Below are 22,430 nucleotides of genomic sequence, written 5' to 3'. Positions count from 1 at the left end.
TTATGGTTTCTTTCCTATTCTGTCTCTGCCTCTTTATCTGAAACAGTCTGGAGTAGTGATAGCCCAGTGATTTAAAAAAAAAAAAAGAATGAAAAAGAAAATATAGTCCCAAATACCAAATAATATAACAAAGTAAGCAAGAGATGTTTCTAAAAGCTCACTCATCTAAAGTGTTACATTTGTAAACCTTTGAAGAAAAGTATTTGTATCTTAGATTCTAGACTCATAGTAAATTCTCTTACACAAACAGCACAACAGATTTAATGAATTTTGTTTGGTTTTATTAAGGAGTGAAAATGTTACAGCTAATGTAGGAACAACACACCAGAATAGGAAAAATAGCTAGCTGCAAAAATCCAAGCTGTCAATATAGTGAGTCTTTGGGGAGGTTAAAAATATTTTCTTCTGATTTGATTGATGAGCAAGAGAAGGTTTCATACTGCCAGTGGAATTTGTTTTTGTATTTAGGTGTTAAGTGACTAAAAGCTTTTTGTTTGAGATATAGATGGGATTTGCCACCCAATAGTTCAGGATGTAAACCTCATTAAAACAAGTCAGAATTGTTTCAGTTTCTTAAAGATGGATCAGCTGTTCTTGGCATCTCTGTGTATTTGCCCTCTACTTGCTAATACTTATGGCTCCTCTGGCCCCTGGAATAATAGGCTGTGTTCAGTTTCCTCCATCTCTTTTTAACTGTCCTAGATTTCAGATAAGGTTGAGAAAAGAGGAAGGGGGTGATAATAAGGGGAGCATGAAGGGAAAAGGGAAGCCTGGGGTTCGGGGGAATAGTAGGATGAAAGGGAGTTTACAGAGGAGAGATGAGACGGTATGGTACATCTGAGGAGGGAGGGAATGAGGGGGAGAAGAGATGTTTCTGAGGACCAGGTGTCTCTGACAGCTCTAAGGGTTTCCTCTTCCCTATATAAAGACCATATTTAGAAAGTTTGCTTTCCTGTTTGGTCCTTAGGAAGCTGGTAAAGATGCTCACTCCATGGTTGTCCCCAGTGTAGAAGAGGGATCTGCCTGGAGGACCTGAGTATAGGACTAAGTATGATACAAAGTCCAAGTGGGTGACAGAACAGTAGCCCTTCAGGGGTGGCACCCAACTGCTGAGAGATGTACTGTATTCCCACCACTGTGTAGGTGGGAAAGACTTGGTCAGTTGCTAACCCACTTGAGAAGTCCATCCTTGTCTGTCATTTAGGATATACAGCATGGGCTTGACTGGGACTTGAGACCTGCAAAGTCAGGAGAATCTAAGTGACTGTCAAATCATTGTCAAATTTTCTCAGATGAAATAAGCATAATGATTTGAAGAAAAAAAAATCCATGTAAACCAGAGTAGAGAATAATAACTCTTTAAAATTCAGTGTTCTGGCTTCTCAGTAAATTGACAGTCTCCCTTTTCCACTAGATTTTCCTCAACAGTTTGTGAGTGGTAGTTTTGTGTTGGGTACCATGTCATCTTAGATATAGCTTATCCCTTGACGCTGAAAGCAGAGCCTAGTTCCAAGACTTGGGTGGTAGGCTTTCTGCATAGTTTGCTGACCCTTGGGTTTCAAGTATTCACCGATTCATAGTTAATTTAAGCTTGTTGAAAATTACTGTGGATAGTCTCTAGTCAAATTCTTTAGGCTAGTGAAATAATTAGCCTTGTGAAAACAAAACACCAAGCTTTCAATTTTTTATCTCAGTGTGTCTTATTTCTCGTGTGTGTGTGTATGTGTGTATTCTAAATGATTGCAGAAATGGTGTGAAGGAAACTTGTGGAAAGGAAAAAGAAAAAACTACACAGAGAAAAGTGAAAGTGGAGTGTTTCATCCTTCCTGGATTTCTTTCTCTAAACTTGATTACTCCCAGGATTTACTGTATCCTGCTAATTATTTATTTGTTTATTTACTTAACCAGAGAATCTGCCAACAGTGGCTAGTGGTAGTGCCAGGAATGGAACCTGGCACCTCTTGTGTGCATGTCTTGTGTGCTACTGCTGTGCTGTCTTTCTAGTCCCAGAGTCCCTGCCGTTCAATGAAATTTTGCTTTTGTTGGTTTTGCCCTTAGTATTTCAGAGGGATAGATATTACCACTGATGTTTTTAGGCAAGTCATCTGAAATTGACCAATAGGTCTGGATCCTTAAAACAGTTTTTATGTTTTAGACTATCCTTAGTGTATGGTATATAATCAGCATGCAGAGAGATGATAAAATGAGTGACACTGGACCCAAGTCATGGTGTAGCTGATAGTGTATTACAGTGTACAAGTATACAAGCAGCTGGATTCAAGCCCCTGGGAACCCCACTTGCTAAAGCAGTGCTATAGCTATTTTTCTCTTTTTCCTCTATCTCTCAATTTCTCTCTGTCCTATTAAAAATTAAAAAGAAAAAAGGCAATCATTTAATCAAGGCAATTAGACAAGTCATTTCCAACAGTAGTACCTCAGAAATAATAAAGGGATATAAACTGTTTCATGCTATATATGAAATTTTCACATTTTAAACTTTGATTTTATATCACTGTTGTTATTTTATCAGAGTACTTCTCAGCTCTAGTTTATGGTCATGCTAGAGATTGAACCTGAATCTTTGGAGCCTCAGGCATGAAAGTCTTTTTGCATAACCAGTATGTTATCTCCCTATCCTTAAACTTTGATTTGAAATTAAAGAATATGTAAGTATGTCTGTCTCTCTTTTTTGTGGATAAAAAGTCCTCTCTAACAACTAAGTTTCTTTCCAATTTTATTTTGAGGATTTGCTAGAATATTTGGATACCCAGTTGGTATCGTTGGAAATAATGGGGTTCTATTTTCTGAATCAGCAAAAAAGGTAAGTGCTGCTTAAATGTTTCAGGGCTTTCTATTTTAAGTTAAATGTTATCACCTTTGAAAATTGAATGGACATTTATTGCATAAAACCTCTAAAGTATTGAACCACTTAGCAGACAACACTGCATGCTGTGTGTGCAGGTACCTGTGCACTTATATGTGTGGATTAGTGTTTGAAACAGCTTTTTGTGGAGGTTTGCATTGGTATGATGACCTATCTGGAGTACTATAAAAAAACATTTGTTTTAGCAAAGTTTTTATAAGATAATTAAATTATAGCTATTGTGGATGGTATGTACATGTTCTTAGACTATAGGAATTACTTTGAAAATATTTTTTTTGGGAGTTGGGTGGTAGCATAGCAGGTTAGGCACATGTGGCACAAAGCGCAAGGACCAGTGTAAGGATCCTGGTTTGAGACCCTGGCTCCCCACATGCAGGGGAGTTGCTTCAGAAGCAGTGAAGCTGGTCTGCAGGTGTCTGTCTTTGTCTCCCCATCTCTGTCTTGTCCTCCTCTCTCCATTTCTCTCTGTCCTATCCAACAACAATGACAACAATAATAACTACAACAAGGGCAACAAAAGGGAATAAATAAATAATATTTTAAAAAGAAGAATGAAAATATTCTTTTCTCAGTGGAAATAGCACAGTGGTTATGCAAAGATACTGTGATGCGTGAGGCTCTAAAATCCTGGGTTCAATCCTCAACACTACCTTAAGCCAGAGTTGAAGAAAAAAAAAAAAAGAAGAAAGGAAGGAAGGAAGAAAGGAAATGCTCTTTTTTCTAGTGCTTCACGGACTTGAGATATTCAAAGACATTATGCAGATGATCTTGAAATATGTTTTGTATATTCTGTTATATCCCAACAGTTAAAATTTTTCTTTTGGGACAGGGGTGGAAAGCATAACGGTTATTTAAACAGACTTTAATGTTTGAGGCTCCATCGTCCCAGGTTCAGTTGCCTGCACCACCAAAAGCCAGAGCTGAGTAGGGCTCTGGTTAAAAAAAAAAAAAAAAATTCTTTCTCCTTTTGAAAGTGGGAAAATTGTTACTGGAGCTCTGAATTAATTGATTAATTAGCTAAATAATTCTGTCACCTGGGCTTAACTTGGGCTTCATGTCTGCATGATTATATTGCTCCTAGTAAAATCTTTTTTCTCCCCCGCTCCCCATAGATAAATGGTGAGATACAGAGTGTGATGGGGATATGATAGCACTAACCAACCACTTTGAACCCAGGTCCTTGTGCGTGGCAGAGTGAGCACTTTATCAGCAGAGCAGCCTGTGCCACCCTCAACACTAGATTTTAGAGAAGGAATTCTTGAATATCTTTTGGCATAGTATTCAGTACATTGTGTCTCAGATTTACCTCAACTTGGATAAATGTAATTTATGTTCTTATTTGCCAAATGTCTTCCTAAGAAAAAAAATACTTTGCTATAGTTTACCTCTTCAAAGATAGATTAAATAATCAGGCAAAGGTCTCTTACTGATGCAGGTAGCAGGCAATTAAACTCTTTCAGACCCTAATTGAGGAATTACCTATCTTTGATAGTATGATTAGCCAGCAAAGTCAGTTTCTGTAGCTTACAGCACTATTACATCTTCACTGTGATTATATGATCTAAACAAGAAAGTTGAAGATCATGCACATTCATACCAAAAATAACATTTAGTAGCATTTTATTGTGTTTCCGTAACTTTTCTTGTTTTTAAACGTCAAAATTGGTATCACCATATTCATAGATGCTTTGCTTGTTTTCATTTAAAAGTGTAGTGAATATTTCCCAAGAATACTAAATATTTCTGAAATAATGACAATGAGTTATAATTTCTCAATAGTGGAAATGCTAGAATTGAGGCTACATGCACTCCACCTAGTTTCATTTGTTGGCTTGATAAGATAAGCCTACAGATAAGCTTGGGGGGAGTTGTGTTTGGCCACAATTTGACATTTCATTTGTTAAAGTAAGCTCCCAAAGTCACCTTGATTTCCTTGTCCTGGTACTTGAAGTCAAGCAATCACCTTGTGATTTTGTACTTTCAAAGGCATTTTCGAAGGTCTCTGCAAACACAGAGTAAAAAAAAATAAATCAAACAAATAGCTTGTGAAAGTTTTCTTATTCGTAATCCATAGGGGATTGAAAGAACAGTTTTATTTTGTATCATTAAGTAATTCCCCAAACCCAAGGTTAGGGCTCAGCTCTTCATCCAAATCCCACTACTTTACTCTGATCTGGGTACATGAAAGAATTTCAGATGATTACCAAAATATAAATATCCTTTTAGATATTCCAGAAGGGTATAGATTCTACATTTTTGAAGTGAATAACTACAGAATTCCTTTTTTTATTTTTATTTTTATTCTCTTATTTTTCTGTTGGCAGGGTTATTGCTCCAGCTTAGTGCCAGCACTGTGAATCCACTGTTCCTAGTGGCCATTTGTTTTTTTCTATTTTATTTGATAGGACAGAAAGAAACAGAGAAGGGGGGGGATAGAAAGGAGAGAGACAGACACCTGCAGACCTGCTTCACCACTCATGAAATGCTCCCCCCACCCCCCACCCCCAGGTGGAGAGCAGGGGCTTGAACCCAGACCTTTGTGAATGGTAATGTGCTCACTCAACTGGATGTGCCATCAGCCAGCTCCCAAAATTCTTTTGTAATTTGGTTTAGGAATTCCCACCGGCAAATTCCCACCTTTCTTCTCTATTACTGAAGTTTCTTTTGCTGTTCAGAATGTTGGTGATTGATTTTATCCCTCATAGAGCAGATGCCAGTGGCCACACAAGTGCAGTACAAACCTCAGTCATATTCCCTTGACAACAGTTAACACTGGAGAAGTATTGTTAATGTCAGGACAAGACCGCACTATCCAGCAAAGGGTTATCGTTATTACTAGCATGACTGTAGATTGCATGGTGATTATAGATTTGTTAACTCTAAAGACTTTTACCCTGCTTGTTTTCAGGGAGCTCACTTCATCCAGTTGTGCTGCCAAAGGAATATTCCTCTGCTGTTCCTTCAAAACATTACAGGTGAGAGGAGAGCTTAATCTGCTGTTGCATTTATTCTAGAGCAGCATGGTTGAGTAGGGCTCATATAGTGGACAGTGCAAGTAAGGAACATCATTTTTGCCTCAAGGGTTATCTCTGGAGCTCAGTGCCTGCGCTACAAATCCACTGCTCCTGGAGGCCATTGTTTGCTGCCCTTGTTATTATTATTGTTGTTACTGTATAGATAGAAATTGAGGGGGAGAGACAGAGAGGGAGAGAAAGATAGACACCTGCAGACCCACTTCACCGCCTGTGAAGGGACCCCATTCAGGTGGGGAGCCAGGCCCTAGAACCAGGATCCTTCCGCTGATCCTTTCGCTTAGCACCATGTGCGCTTAATCTGCTGTGCTCCCACCCGGCTCCCAGATGGGCTCTTTCTAAACTCTCTTTAACAGTTAGTACTTCATGACTCCTAACTGCTTGGGGAAGTTTATTCACATTATCTCACTCTCCTGGGAGCCTCCCTTTGTTCCTGTATGTGCTTGGCAAGCCACAGTTACCGGTCTCTGCTCCATATCTTTACTATTACTATTTTTTTCCCTGAAAGTATATCAAGTACATGACATGATACTCACTTTTCCTCATTTCTGATTGTGCAATTAATTCCACCTGAAGCAACAGTAAAAATTAAAAAAAAAATTATTAGTGATTTGTAAGATGATAGTATTGTTCTACCATACCCACTACTTGCCATTCTTCTTGTGGGGAGGCCTCTTCTTGGGTGCAGACTCCTGGCGTGCCCACCCTGTTGGCACACCAGATGTGGGGGGTCAAGGAGAATGTCACCCATACGGGACTCACTCTGTGTCCGCGACAAGAGATGACCCGGAGACCAAGCTGATAGCAATGATCTGTTTATGGATCAGAGAGGCGAGACTTTTAAGGGGTTGCAGAAGTAGGTAGCTTGTTTGTACCCTATATGGTTAAAGCAGAAAAGGGGCAGAGAGAGGTAAGGGGTTGGGAAAACTATCAGGTGGGTGATCTAAGGAATGAGGAAGCTAGGCTTTGATGTGCATAGGTCAGGAGGGTGAGGTTTGGTTATAGTCTTATTCAGAAGGGCAAGAACAAAGAAGTGAGAAAAGGGGCCTCTGATAGCATCTGTGTAAGCAGGAGAGCTGTTTTGGGAATGAGGAAGTAGGGTTATCTGTTGTTAAAATTTTCGGGAAGGCTCTTGCTGGGCGGTTTAGCTTCATGGCGGGTAACAGAGACGCAGAGACAACGGCTGGGCAGGGAAGCTGTATTTCTTTATTCAGGAACAACGATTCACAAACTAAGACAAACTAATCACCAAACAGAACTCGGCTGTCTCTTTGCGGCGGCACAAGCACTCTCTCTTACTCTGTAACTCGGGAACCCTCCAACTCTGGCACTCTAAAACTCTCGTACTTGAGAGCCCTCTGAAACTCTTCAACTGTGGAACTCTCTCTTACTCTGTAACCCTGAAACTCTCGAACTCAGGAACTCTCGGACTCTCAAACTCAGGAACTCCGGAACTCTGGCACTCTCCAACTCAGGAACCCTCTCCCGGGGTTCCTTTTTGGGCGGGGCCAAGCAGGCCCGCGAAATTAACTGGCCTGATCCAATTCTCTTGGCGGGGGGAGGGCTAGAACAAGCCAATGTAAAGCATACGACAGTTATCAATGGCTGCAGACAAAGAGGTGTCCTGAGGGTGGAGAGAAGATGGGTCAGGTATGATAACTTCTGGTAGCTATTTTTTTTTTGTAATTTCTTTTTTTTTAATATGTATTTATTTATTTATTTATTTTCTTTTTGTTGCCCTTGTTGTTTTTATTGTTGTTGTAGTTGGATAGGACATAGAGAAACGAAGAGAGGAGGGGAAGACAGAGGGGGAGAGAAAGATAGACACTTGCAGACCTGCTTCACCGACTGTGAAGCGACTCCCCTGCAGGTGGGGAGCTGGGGGCTTGAACTGGGAACCTTAGGCCAGTCCTTGCACTTGGCGCCATGTGCGCTTAACCCACTGTGCTACAGCCCGACTCCCTTCTGGTAGCTTTTGAATAAGCAGACCATTTGGTTTAAAGACAAGGAAGTAAGCTATTGTATTGTGTCACTTGCGGCAGCAGTGGGATGCAGAAAAAGGAGGTTTGGAGCAGAAAGGAAACTCAATCCTTTATTTGCGCTGGCACCTCAGAGTTGGGTGAGAGAACAGCAGTTTGGTCCACGTGGAGGTAGCAAAAATGGCCACCTCATGCAGCAGCCTTCCCTACGTCTAAACACCTAAGTGAAAGATGGGCAAGAGAGTGAGGTGTGGAAGAAGAAGGGCTTTTACGGGAATAGCTCTCCTGAGAATGAGAAGGGGGAGGAGTAACCAAAGCACTCCAACTATCGTGGGGAATTGACAATGTCCTGAGGGCACAACATGGCGGAACAGGCTCTCCGAGAGAATGTCCCAACTCTCGTGGGAACTAGCAATAGCCTGAGGGGGCAACATGGCAGATGTGACTGCATCTGCACAATTTCCCAGCAGTATTGGGAATGCAGAGTCCCTGTGAGGCAAAGAGTCTGACAGGTGAAGGTGAACATGAAGGCCGGTCTCTCCCATGCTCAATCTCTGGTAGAGAGAGGCTGACAGGAAGACCGTGTTCCTCAGACACCCATCTTTCAATGGGAGGTTCCACCAAGCTCAACCATATCCTCACAGGTTCTCTACAACTACTGAAGTCTTAAAGCAGCTTGACTTTTTTTTTTTTTTTTACCTCCAGGGTTATCACTTGGGCTCGGTGCCTGCACTATAAATTCATTGCTCCTGTGGCCATTTCTTTTTTTTTTTTTTTTTGATAGGACAGAGAGAAATTTAAGAGGAGGGGGAAGATAGAGAGGCAGAGAGAAAGATAGACACCTGAAGATCAGATCTGCTTCACCGCTTGTGAAGCAACTCCTCCTGCAGGTGGGGTACTGGGGGCTCGAACTGGGATCCTTTTGCGGGTCCTTTTGCTTCATACTATGTGCGCTTAACCTGGTGCGCCACTGCCTGGCCCCAGCTGTTTTACTGTTTGTTTTTTTTTCTCTACAAATTCATGTATTTCAGCTCTCTATTCCTCATATGAGAAAACCATCTAATAGCTAGTTTTAGTTGTCTTTCACCTTTGTACATGCTTCACTAAGCATAATCCCTTCTGGTTCCATCAATTTTGTCTCAATGACACAAATATATATATATTTTTTTTCTAATTGCAGGTACTCCATGGAGTACTTTTTTTTTTAAAATCAATTATCTGTCATTGGGCATTTAGTTGAAGAAGCAACATCTTATTTTATTTATTTGAAAGAGAAATCAAGAGGGGTTAGGGGAGAAAGAGAAAGAGAGACACCTGCAGCTCTGCTAATGAAGTTTTCCATCTGCAGGTGGGGACCAGGAGCTTGAACCTGGGTCTTTGCACCACCACTTGGCTTCCTGAAGCAACGTTTTTTTTTGTTTTTTTTTTGCCTTCAGGGTTATTGCTGGGGCTTAGTGCCCCCTCTTCTTCTTCTAGCCACTACAAACCCACTGCTCTTATTGGCCATTTTTTCCATTTTATTAGATAGGACGGAGAGAAATTGAAAGGGATGGGGAAGATAGAGAAGGAGAGAGAAAGACAGACACCTGTAGACCTGCTTTGCTGCTTAGGAAGCGACCCTCCTGCAGGTGGGGAGCGAGGGCTTGAGTCTGGATCCTTGTGCAAGTTCTTGTGCTTAACTGGGTGCACCACGCTCACCCTCCCCAACATCTTTTTAAAGACTGTATACATGTCCTGAACTAAAGTTTGGGGAATTGAGGTTTTAACCCTAAAAATAGTGTGACCAATATTACCACTTTGGATTTCTTGTTCCATAGATGATATTAACATGGTGGATGAAATTATCCTTAAGGTTTCGGTTTTAGAGTTCTTTTTCCTTACTTTGTACTTCTTTGTATATTGCACATATTGGTTTGCTAAAAATTTTGTTACTCCCCCTAGTCTTTAAGTCACCCTTGGTTATTTCAGGTTCAGAGGGAGGAGAGGCTCTTAGTAGTTATTGGGAGCAGGCAAGGCTTTAACTAGTGCTGGTGCTACAGTTCTGGGACCACTGTAAGCCGGAGGGGCTCCGTCTTATAGTCTGTTCCCTCTCAGATTTCACTTCTCCTGGAGAAGGGAGGTTGTGGAGGGGCAAAATAGATCTGGGCAGATGAGTACGTAAGCATCATCAGAGTATGGAGATGGTAATTTAAATATACGCATAAAAACATGAGAGGGCTCAGGGACAGTCTCTGGGTTAAGGGAGAAAGGGAGCATGATTATTTTTTTTGGTCATCACTGGGACTCCACTACTTGGAGCTGATATTTTCAGTTAAAGAGAGACAGAGGTAGACACAGACTGAAACAGAGGGAAAGACAACACAGTGGTGAAACTTCTTTTAGTGTGGTAGGAGGTCAGATTCAAACCTGGGTCTCATGTATGACAAACCAGGCTTATTACTCAAGTGAGCTAGTTTGCTGATTCTTATGTTATTATTGGAATGGTAGGAAGGAGAAGGATTGGAGCTTCAATCTCTTCTTCTCTGATGACAAAAATCATCTATCAGGAATAGAAGAGGGCAGAAGGTTGGGAGGGGGGCTTGGGAAGAGGGAGAGAGATTAAAGAGAGTCAATATTTGAAATAACTATGGTAAGAATGGCACAAGGGAGGGAGTCAAGATAAGGTATACCAAGCAGTTTCTGGGCTATTCTTTTTAAGATTTACTTACGAGAGAGAGAGAGAGAGAGAGAGAGAGAGAGCGAGAGCGCAGTGCTCAGTTCTGGCTATGGTAGCTCTGGGGATTGTACCCTGGCCTTCTGGGGCCTCAGGCTTGAAGATTCTGTATTGTAATGCTGAATTCACCACCTCTCCCTCCTCCTGTTTTTGAGCTATTCTGGGGACCCAGCTCAGAGAAGTGGCTGTTGCCTGTTAGGGCAAGAGCTGCCCTGTTAGTACTGTTAGATCTGCAGCAAGTACAGATGCTCCCTAAAAACTGGTTGCATTAAATCAAATGACCAGGTGCTACAGATTAGCAAAGCAAGCATGAAGACAATCAGGCAGGCAGGTAGGCAGGCAGGCATGGGGAGGGAGACACATGAATCCTGATTTGATGTCTAGAATGTAAGGAGCCTAAGACCTTGAAGTCTTTTGTAGCTGCAGACAACTGAACTCTAGGAGCTTGGAGAAGTAGAACAACCTTACAATTATAATGAAGACTTTTTTTAACCTTTGTTTTTGAACCACTGATAGAGACTCTTAGCATCTCTATGAAACATTAATCTTTATTTCATCAAAGTTTTAAAGCAACACTTCATGAGGAACAGTCTGTGTTTTTAAACCAGGTCAGTGAATATCAAAATCCTCACAGTTTGACTTGCTTAAAAAAAAAAAAAGCTTTTTGTCTTAGCTTGCCTGTTACATTCTTTCTTTACCAAGCTACTGTTTTCACTTAATTGAAGATAAATTGCACCCCTCTGTTTGTTTGAAGATGTCTGTTTACATTCTGCTGAACCATTTTAGAAAATTTAGAGTACCTGGGTGGTGGAGCAACTGGTTGAGCGCACACATTACAATGTGCAAGGACCCGGGTTCAAGTCCCCAGCCCCCACTTGCATGGGAAAAGTTTCACAAGTGATGAAGCAGTGCTGCAGGTATCTCTCTATCTCTCACCCTCTCTATCTCCCCATTCCCTCTTGATTTCTGGCTGTCTTTATCCAATAAATAAATAAGGATAATAATAAAAAAATTAAAAAAAAAGAAAATTTAGAAAGTAATTAGATATGATTTTATTTTACTGTTTAAATTTTATTTTTTATTTATAAAAAGGAAACATTGACAAAACCATAGGATAAGGAGGAGTACAACTCCACACAATTCCCACCATCAGAACTCCGTATCCCATCCTCTCCCCTGATAGCTTTCCTATTCTTTATCCTTCTGGGATAACCAGAGGACTCTTCAGCTCTGGCTTATGGTGGTGTAGGGGATTGAACCTGGGACTTCGGAGCCTCAGGCATGAGAGTCTTCTTGCATAACCATGGTGCTATCTCCCTCTGCCCTAGTGGCCCTCTCCCTAGGGCCTTGGTTTCCCCCTCCCTCCGGGAGATTTCACTGGTCCTGGGACTTTCGGGGTGGCAGTGGGGGGCAGGGTTGCTGCACCCTGGTGGATGTGGCCCGGCATGCTCGGCCAGCACCAACACTCGGGGGCCCCTCGGGGAATAGAAGGTTGGGGTGGTACTAACATGTCAAGGCCGAGCTTGGGGATGCTCCGTCTACTTTTTTATTATAAAAAATGTGTTTCTTTTGTTTTTGAAGTAATCTTAGTTTACAGGACTGTAGATGTTGGGTCTGGAAAGTAGTGTATCCAGCAGAGCTAGGGGACATATATTACTGTGTGTGAGGACCTGGGTCCAAGTCCCCAGTTCCTACCTACAAGGGGGAAGTTTCATGAATAGTTGATCAGTGCTGCAGGTATCTCTCTTCTTTCTCCTTCTCTTCTCTCTCCCTGTGTCTCTTTGTCTTTTAGAGCTTCCTGAATCTGAGTATTAACTTCCTCATTTTGGGGAACTTCTTTGCTATTATTTGTTCAAATAAGATTTCTGTCTCTTCTTCTGGCATCTCTCTTTGATTTCTGTTATGAATTCTCTCATACTCTCTCTGACTTTGTTGAAGTTTTCTTCCACTGGACATTTTATTCTAGTGAGCATCTCTAGGATCATTGCTTTGAAGTCTTCCTTAAGAAGCTTACATAGCTCTGTTGAATTTATTCTTTTCTTCATGTTGTTATTATGCTCCATCATTTTGGATCATTTCCTGTGTCTTTTCACTATTTTTGATGTTCTGTATCTAGGCAGTGACCAAGGGCTTGTGGTCACAAATAGGCTGTAGCACCTAGGTGAAACCAGTCTGGGTGGAAACCAGTGGTTGTCCTTGGTGGGTGTTTAGATCTGAAAGGATGATGCTGGGACCTTAATCCCAAGTAGTGACAATGCATGCATTCCAGAGCTAACAGGGGAGAGAATATGACAAGCAGTGGGACCTCCTTGCTAGCTAGCTTCTTTCTTTCTTTCTTTCTTTCTTTCTTTCTTTCTTTCTTTCTTTCTTTCTTCCTTCCTTCCTTCCTTCCTTCCTTCCTCCCTCCCTCCCTCCCTCCCTCCCTCCCCCTCTCTCTCTCTTTCTTTCTTTCTTTCTTTCTTTCTTTCTTTCTTTCTTTCTTTCTTTCTTTCTTTCTGCTGGGAAATTGTGCAGTCACATCTGCCATGTTGTCCCCTCGGGCTATTGGTAGTTCCCATTCTCAGAGCACCTGTTCCACCATGTTGTGCCCTCAGGGCACTGTCTATTTCCCCGCCATAGTTGGAGTGCTTTGGTTACTCCTCCTCCTTCCCATTCTCACGAGAGTTATTATCCTATCCTGGAGTGCTATGGTTACTCCTCCCCCTTCCCATTCTCATGAAAGCTGCTCCTATAAAAGCCCTTCTTCTTTCGCACCTCGTTCTCTTGCCAGCGCTCCACTTCGGTGTTCAAACCCAGGAAAGAGGAAAGGTTACTGCGTGAGGCGGCCATTTTCACTACCTCCACGTGGCCCAACCTGCTTATCTAGCACCCAACTCTGAGGTGCCAGCGCAAATAAAGATTTGTGTTCCCTCTTTGCTCCAGACCTCCTCTCTCTCTTCTCCATGGCCCGCACACAACATCTTTCTTTCTTTCTTTCCTTCCTTTCTTTCTTTCTTTCTTTCTTTCTTTCATTTTGGGAGGTCTGCAGGGTGTTTGTGGCTCTAGCAGCGTAAATAGTTTGCTAGCAGCCAAGTGTGATCTGGTGAGTATAAGGTCAGCTTATCTGCCAGGAGTTAGAAGTCTTGAAAAATGTCTCTTGGGTCTTCAGCTAAATTTGTTGTTAGTTAGGAGTAGGTGAAGCTCTCCTGGAGAGCTATCATCAAGGTTTAGTACTATGGAGACTGAATTCTAGTATGGTGTCCACTGGCTCTGCTTTCAGCAGGATTTCAGAGGTCATCAGGAGGCTGCTGCTACTACTCCAACCTATTTTGTAGCATCATTTCTCATCTCTTGTTATAAATTTTAAATATGCAATTGTAATAGGATTGGGGTATCAGAAATTCTAAACAACTTGCCTCCCACTACTCTTCATATTAAAGTCCTGAAATTTAGAGATTGCTGATTTGTAATTTATTATGTGGAGTGGTATCTTTCTTGGCTAGAATCCATTACCACCTGGATGCTGACTTTTTGTCTTTTGCGGTGGAAACTTGTTTGCCCAAGTGTCAGGGTTGTTTCTTAGTAGGTTTTTCCATGTATTTGGAAGGTTATAGACACAGTTCCTCCTTACCAGACCATCTTGATTCTGTCTTCCCTTTATTTTACCATTTAAAGCAAACTTTGGAAAGTATGTTTTAGATATTAGGGTATGAAGCTGATTGTAAAATTAGTTTAGGTTAAGCTATCCTTTCCAGGGACTAGGGGAATGTCTCGGCAGTGGAGAACCTTCTTGGCATGCATGAGGCCCAGGGTTCAGTTCCCAGCACTACTTGAGAATGACAAAGACAAACGAAGTAGAACTTCATAATGGTGGAACTATGCTTTCTGCATTCTCTCTCTATTTCATTCTCATTCTTTCATAAAAAATATGAAAAATTGGGCCAAGGAGGTGATTCAGCATGAGAGTTGATTTGTGAGGCCTGAGTTTGATCTCTATCACATGGTTATAAACAAAGAAAAGCAAACTCTTCATAGTCTCTTCCAATACTCATGAATCCTATCACCCACAGCTCTGCTTTTGTTCTTTGTTGTAGGATTTATGGTTGGTAGAGACTATGAAGCTGAAGGAATTGCCAAAGATGGCGCCAAGATGGTGGCTGCTGTGGCCTGTGCCAAAGTGCCAAAGATAACTGTCATCATTGGGGGATCATATGGGGCTGGAAACTATGGGATGTGTGGCAGAGCATATAGGTAAGTGCCTATTATGACTTTGTTCCTGAGACGATTATATGCCAAGTATAATTATAAATGGTCACTTTATTCCAGGCTTACTTGAGTATAGAATGGTAGTCTAAAGTCTTGGTCAATTATGCCATAATTTGTATCCTCTGGAGGGGCTAAACTAGTTTTAATGTTAATGGTATGACTCAGAAGAAACCCATAGGTTGAATCAGGAAAAACTTTGAGATAGCTGATAATAAAGATACTATTTATCATAATGTGTGTGATGTGACTAAGGTTTGACTTTGAGAAAGGTGTGTAGACTTAAATCACCCAGAGACCTTAAGTATCCGACCCTCCTCAGGCCCTGCCACTGGATATTGGTCATTGTGTTGCAGGCATTTTTCTTAATGTATAATTAAAATCAAGAACCACTAATTTAAAAGGCAAACATGGGACTCTGAAAACCTCTGTGTTGTACAGTGAATTAATTAAATATTCTCCTGCCTTACTCCCTCAGCCCAAGATTTCTTTATATGTGGCCAAATGCTCGGATCTCAGTGATGGGAGGTGAGCAGGCGGCCAATGTGTTGGCAACAATAGCAAAAGACCAAAGAGCACGGGAAGGGAAACAGGTAATGCCTTTTCTTCTGTAGTTTGGTGTTCACTACAGCATGCTCTGGAGCCAGGGAGCATTGTACTAACGTCCCTCATATTCTTTGAGGGGGTCTAACATACAGGACCTTTAGAAAGATGCTTAATTTAGGGAGTCGGGCAGTGGCACAGTGGGTTAAGCGCAAGTGGCGTGAAGTGCAAGAACTGGCATAAGGATCCCAGTTCAAGTCCCTGGCTCCCCACCTGCAGGGGAGTTGCTTCACAGGTGGTGAAGCAGGTCTGCAGGTGTCTATCTTTTTCTCCTCCTCTCTGTCTTCCCCTCTTCTCTCCATTTCTTTCTGTCCTATCCAGCAATAACAATATCAATAACTACAGTAATAACTACAACAACAATAAAAAACAAGGGCAACAAAAAGGGAAAATAAATAAATATACAAAAAAATTATTAAAAAAAAAGAAAGATGCTTAATTTTGACCTAAAAGTTATATCATTTGGTATTTGTTGTTCTCTTTTTGGCTTATCTCAGTTAACATGATATCTTCAAGTTCCATGCAAGATGAGGCAAAGGGGATGACTTTATCATCGTTTTTAACAGCCAAGTAGTGTATGTATGTATGTATGTATGTATGTATGTATACCAACCACAATGGTTTTAGACACTTACCTGTTGTATGTCCAAGTTTTGGCTGTTACAAATTGTGCTGCTATGAACGTTGGTATACATAGATCTCTTCTGATAGGGACAGAGAGAGAAAGTAAAACTTGGACTGGGTATATTGCACCAAAGTAAATGACTCGGGAGAAGGAGGGGAAGGGAAGAGGTGGAGAGGACCTTGGTATAAAAGGACTTAAATTGTGGGTGGGAGTGCTCTGTAGGAACTCTTACTGGGAGATAAGAAGCTGTCGACAACTGCATTGTAAACCATTAACCTTCCCCCAATAAAATGATAGAAAAAAGAAAGACACTGCCTTAGAGGTAGTTGACAGTTTTGATATACATATTTTCTGTTTCTCTCTAGAGTTAGTTTTATTCATCTATATCCTATATATGAGTGGAAACATCCAGTAGTTGTACTTTACCTCTTATTTCACTTAGCATAATCATCTCCAGATCATCCATTTTGTTCCAAATAATACAATATCATCTTTTTAAATTATTATTATTAAAGAGTAGTGTTCTGATGACTATATGTCCCATAATTTCTTTATCCAGTCATTTGTCATAGGGCATTTACGTTGCTTCCATATTTTTAGCCTTTTTCTTTTTGAAAGAACCATTTCATTTGAAGTACCTTTTTGTGGTAATATAAAATGTTGTTCAGAATTTTCCAGAAAGCACTTCAGAGATGACCTGTGAGTGCTAAGGCAGACATTTGTTTGATTCTTAGTCATACAATTAGTAATCTTTAAATAAATCTGATCTACCTCTTTAGTGTTATGACCTAAAGCAGCAGAATTTAGATCCCCCCCTCCCCCATTTTACTTTTTGGGTTGTTAAAGATACCTTGAGTGGGAGGGCTCAGTCATCTAAGTGAAATTAAATAACATTATTATATTGTAGAAAGATAAATGAAGACAAGTGGAAAGGACATTGGAAGCTTGATGAAAGGCAAATCAGCAAGTAGGTGCTTTTGAAAGCACCTACTTTTTCTTTTGTTTGCCTGTCTGTTAGAAATTCTCCTTCAATTTTGTACTACTTTATTAGTTATAACTTAGCTATTTTGCATAAGCACTAAGCCTGGAAATGATTGATGCATATTCTTCAAATTGCTTGGGTATACATCTTCATCATTACAGATAAGATGGAAGAGGCCCAGACTTCTTAGGTTCTCAGGCCTGTCATTCAGAGACCTGGCTAACTGCCTTCTTTGTGGAGTAGGGATAATATAAGCCAAAGGATGCTTCCTGCCTCTCTCAGTACATCCTTTCATATCTCATATCGCCATTTCTCTTTAAGCATCAAGAAGTCTGCAGACTCAGACTGAGATTTCAGATACTCTTGAGGACTAACTAGTATCAAACAAAAAGAAAGCATTATTTTGTGCAAGGGAAGGGTGTGTGTATGTGTGTGTGTGTGTAATCATATGAAACTGTTTGATATTTTGAGCTGCAGTTGTGTGACAACACCTTATCCTGTGACTAATTTGGCATACTGACAAATTTATCTCACACACACACACACACGATTTTAATAGTTTTTCCAAATTGTTAATTTATAAATGATGTTAAACTATTAAAAATTCATGAAAGAAGGTTAGATTTATTTGAAGTAAGTAATTGGTTTCTGATGTGAAATATTTTTTAAGTGGAAGATTCTTTTTTTTTTAATATTTATTTTATTTATTTATTCCCTTTTGTTGGGAAGATTCTTTTCAGAGTTTGACAGCTGGCATAAAGATGTTCACATTTGAATTAATTATCACTTGGTTCAGGCAATAGGCATGGGCAAACTATCACATTTTTAATTAGGGAATAGCACCTCACAGCTATCTGGGACTGAAGAGGTTATTCAAGCTGTGACTAATGTTTTTACTACCCCTTTCAGCTACAAAACCTAAAAAATGTTAACAATTCTAGATAAAAATTCCTTACTTTCCTACCTTTTTAAAGATAAGTTACTAAGTGTAATGTAGCCTTTTTGTCATATATATTCTTTCGTTATTGGGCTAATAGATTATAGCACAGTTGTTGACACATGGGTATAATCTCTCATCTCCCCATGATAGGCACCTGCAAAACACTCTCACCCCCAAGTTAGGGCCTTTGCCACCATCATGCACCAGGACCCTGAAGTCCCTCTCCTCCTCCTTCTTCCCTAAGAGTCCTTTGCTTTGGTGTAATACACCAAGCCCAGTCCAAATTTCACCTTTTTAAGAAAGTGAAGGGAGTTGGGTGGTAGTGCAGTGGGTTAAGTGCATGTGGTGGAAAGCGCAAGGACCGGCATAAGGATCACGGTTTGAGACCCTGGCTACCCACCTGCAGGGGAGTTGCTTCACAAGCAGTGAAGCAGGTCTGCAGGTGCCTATCTTTTTCTCCCCCTCTCTGTCTTCCTCTCCTCTCTCCATTTCTCTTTGTCCTATCCTACAACAACAACACCAATAACAACAACAATGAAAAACAAGGGCAACAACAAAAAAAGAGAAAATAAATAAATAAATAAAATATTTTTTTAAAAAAGTGAAATGGCATACAAAGGCCAGTTTGCTTGCTTGCTTATTTATTTATTTATTTATTCATTTACTTTCTATCTTCCCAAACCCCCCAGTTTAATAAAATATTTATTATAATAGGTTACAAGATTGTAGCATTACAGTATATATAGTTCCACACTACACCCACCAAGTTTCTCTCTCTCTCTATATATATATATACACACACACACACACACACACACACACATATATATATTTTTAAAACAAATGTTTATTTCAGGGGGCCAGGTGGCGGTACACCTGGTTAAACGTACACATCACAATATGCAAGGACCCGGATTCAAATCCCTGGTCCTTGCCTGTAGGGGGAAAGCTTCACGAGTTGTGAAGTGGGGCAGGAGGTGTCTCTCTGTCTCTTTCCCTATCTCCCCTATCTCATTTCTTCCTATCAAATAAATACATAAATAAAATTAAAAAAAACGAAATACTTACTAAAGAGAGAGAGAGAGAGAACACTAGAGCATCACTCTGGTCTTACGTGGTACCAGGCTGTTGACCTCAGGGCTTCAAGTATGAAAGTCCTGTGCTCTTCTGCTGTGCCATTTCCCGAGATGCTCCTTTTATTGTATTTCATGATTCACATCTACTGTTATATCCTGCTGGAATACATTGTACCATTGATTTTAGCTTTAAGTGACTGTAGGATATTTTCTCTGATGAGAAAGATGTAATGGTATACTAATTTGATATTCATGTCCTAGGTGAGATTCTGTGGGTAGAAGCATGGACGTAGGTTGTAACAGTATTATTCATGCAAATCTGCCACCCCACTTTTCTTGCACTTCTCCTGAGGGTCTCAGGGTTCCATTGCAGCTGAATTCACCATGGCCCCTTTCTTTCAGTTTTCCCCTGCTGATGAAGCAGCTTTAAAGGAGCCCATCATTAAGAGGTTTGAAGAGGAAGGAAACCCCTACTATTCCAGCGCCAGGTGAGAGCCAGAGGCTAGAGCTCCCCTGTGGCAGCTCTAGGCAGTTGGGGCAGCAGCTCTACAGAGATCTGATCAGCTATACAGAAGTCCAGCCATTGCAGACACCAAAAAGTAACATTTGGGCACACTTGCTTTTGGGCACACAGTGGTTTCTATAATGGGAAAGCCAGCTACTGCAATGCCCCTTCTGTCAGGCTGGGTTGGGGATCTTTTCTCATTGGCCAGATTTGACCCCCTCCCCTTGTCCCACCTTCAGGTGTCTGGGGCCAAGGGGAGGCACTGCAGGGGGAGGTGTGAGCCAGGCTGAGGCCAGGAAGTTCAGAGTTAGAATCCTGGTTGTGCCACTTTCAGGATTAACTCTCCTTTTTTACTTAAATACCTGAGTTCCTGTCCTGATGATATTTTTATCCCATTCTAAGTCTGAGATTACTAGGGGATTTATTAGCACTCATTAACGAGCATTCAGAAAGTGATTAGCCACAGCCAGGGTCCCTCCCTGTGTCAACACCAGTAATTACCTCACACACCAACTGTTGCAGCTCATGGTTCTTAATGAGATAATAAATTCTCAGGATCCATCCCAGCTGGAGACTCAACAGCTTGCACTTTCTAACCTCTCTTAGAAATCTTAATGTTCTACATTCTGAAAACTAATCTAAGTTTCATGTCTACTTTTTATCCCTTGGGCAGATGGAGAAAAGAAAACTATTTGTGTCTTCCAAAATTAGATTATGCTATGATTTATGCCATTTACTGGGAAAGGCAACCTGGAGAAAATAAAAAGTTAGACTCCCCATGGATTAATTTTAATCATTTGAATGCATCTTTTGTGGCAGGCACTGTTACTAGCACTGGGGTTACAAAGACTGAATGTATTTCTTCTTCCCTTTTGTTTTTACTCCTTTTCCTCCCCCTTTCCCCTCCGCCATCTCCTTTCTCTCCCCTCCCCCACCTTTTGGTCATCAGGACTACTCTGGGCTGAATTTTTTCAGATAAGAGATCCACAGGGCGACAAGTATAGCACACACATTACAGTTCTCAAGGACCCAGGTTCAAGCCTCTGCTCCCCACTTTCAGGGGGGAAGCTTTATGATCAGTGGAGCAGCACTGCAAGTGTCTCTCCCTTTTCTCTCTTGATTTCTCTCTGTCTCTATGGCCACCCACATAGCAAAGCAGGTGGGCTCCCAGGTGTACTTTTTTGCTGCCCCGTTCTCCCTTCCCCCAGCTTTTTTTTTTCTTAACTCAGTTCTAGCTATTGGCAGTGCTGGGGGATCAAACCCAGAACTTTTCACAGGCAAATCCTAGATGCTGCCCTGTGTTATCTCCCTGGCCCTTATACTTACTTTCAAGATCATATTAGCTTCAGAATTTAAATGATGCTACTCAAAAATTTTTAAAGTCTATTTCTCTTGTTAAATTTATGCTTTTACAAGCAACTGTACAGGTATATCTTAATGTGATGGGTTGTGATTCATTTAATAAGAACAAAATATTTTGTAGTCTTGGATTTGAGAAATACATTTTTTTGACCACCACTTTAATAGATTTGCATAGAAGCCAGTAGAAACAAGTGAAAATAGGAAACTATATAAAGGCTTGAGGAAATGTTTACTATAATCTCCCCTACAGTTGTTTGTTTTTAGCACATAAGATTTTTGACTGAAGTTCACAAGGGCAGTAAAAATACTAAAGTTTGAAATAGAATATTTTGTGTGAGCCATTTGTTTCTTTTTCAGTCCTGGCTAAGGCACTTCATCTCCTGAGAAATACTTATTTTCATGGTTGCATTATTTTTGTAATGGTTCAAGGCTGGAAAGCAGTTGGCTTAGATAGATCTCTGGAAATAAATGCTAAAAGATAGTAAGGTGTTTGCTACTTTATAAGTGTTTAAACCCTCCTACTGAAACAGCTGGTGGTGCAGAGACAGCATCTTTCAAGAGTCAAGCTAATTCTCAAACCAATTTATGACACCTTTCTTGGGCTTAATCTCAGCTTGAAATCCTGCCATCTGTGTAGATGTCAACATAGCTAGACTTGTCTTTTCAGAGAGCTGTGCCTTTTCAGAGTAGCTCTGCTACTGTGATGGTCTTTGTTGCCTAATCCTTCTGTCAACAGCATGCCAGATGTATGCTTTGTCTTCTACTCAGTTGATTCTATAATCATACTTTTAAGCAGGCATATGACATGAGCTTCTTACTGGAACAGTCTTTTAATGGCCACCAATGAAGCAGCCCTCACATCCTCCTCCTGGCTGTATTCCTCAACTACAGGCTTCAGAAGGCAGCTTAATCAATTGATCTGATTATACATTACAAGATTGGCTTTATTTTTTTCACTAACTGTTGATTCCGCAGGGTCCCTGTTATGAATGTTTTATGAGCAAAGATTTGATTCATGGCCTGTCGGTGTAAATGTGGTTTAATAATTGATGCTGTGTCTAGATACTGGATGCAGTTTGTTTAAAGAAAGCCAAGATTACCACCTACTAGTGGCCTTTGAAAAGCACTATTTCTCTCTCTTTAGTAAGTTCAAATCAAAATTTCTTCTGAAAGCAGTTTAAACCTTTACTTTTTATTTTATCCTGCAGCTGAAATTTTAGAATTGTATATGAAAGGGCTTACTTCATTAATAAAAAATGTACTGCAATCTACTTCAGGTTTGTTTTTTCTTTCCTTCTTCTTGAGAGCCTGGATGTTTTCCAGTAGAGACTATTGCCTGGTTTATGTCACTTTCCATCTGAGTCACAGGAAGATACTAATGTGATTTCTTCTGCTTGTGTGGGCAGAAGAGGGACAGAAGTTCTTCCTAAAATAAATAAAAATAATTTAAATAGGTGATCCCTTTAGAATCTTATAGTAAGTAGTCC

At 40.7% G+C, this 22,430-nt stretch overlaps 1 protein-coding gene across 4 annotated transcripts in view; it reads left to right on the top strand.

Annotated features, from left to right (window-relative positions):
• Positions 1-22,430, top strand: part of MCCC2 (methylcrotonyl-CoA carboxylase subunit 2) — a 94,350-nt gene that overhangs the window by 67,788 nt on the left and 4,132 nt on the right. For all 4 annotated transcript variants that reach the window (XM_060191236.1, XM_060191234.1, XM_060191233.1 and 1 more), the window contains 5 exons: positions 2,745-2,821; positions 5,793-5,859; positions 14,682-14,838; positions 15,329-15,443; positions 19,479-19,564. In XM_060191236.1, coding sequence (XP_060047219.1) covers positions 2,745-2,821; positions 5,793-5,859; positions 14,682-14,838; positions 15,329-15,443; positions 19,479-19,564 — 502 coding nt within the window. The remainder of the gene's footprint in view (positions 1-2,744; positions 2,822-5,792; positions 5,860-14,681; positions 14,839-15,328; positions 15,444-19,478; positions 19,565-22,430) is intronic.

The sequence above is a fragment of the Erinaceus europaeus genome, chromosome 5, assembly GCF_950295315.1.
Source record: "Erinaceus europaeus chromosome 5, mEriEur2.1, whole genome shotgun sequence".
Lineage (NCBI taxonomy): Eukaryota > Metazoa > Chordata > Mammalia > Eulipotyphla > Erinaceidae > Erinaceus > Erinaceus europaeus.
The sequence above is the reverse complement of the archived record's forward strand: the minus strand, read 5'-3'. Positions and strand labels throughout refer to the sequence as shown.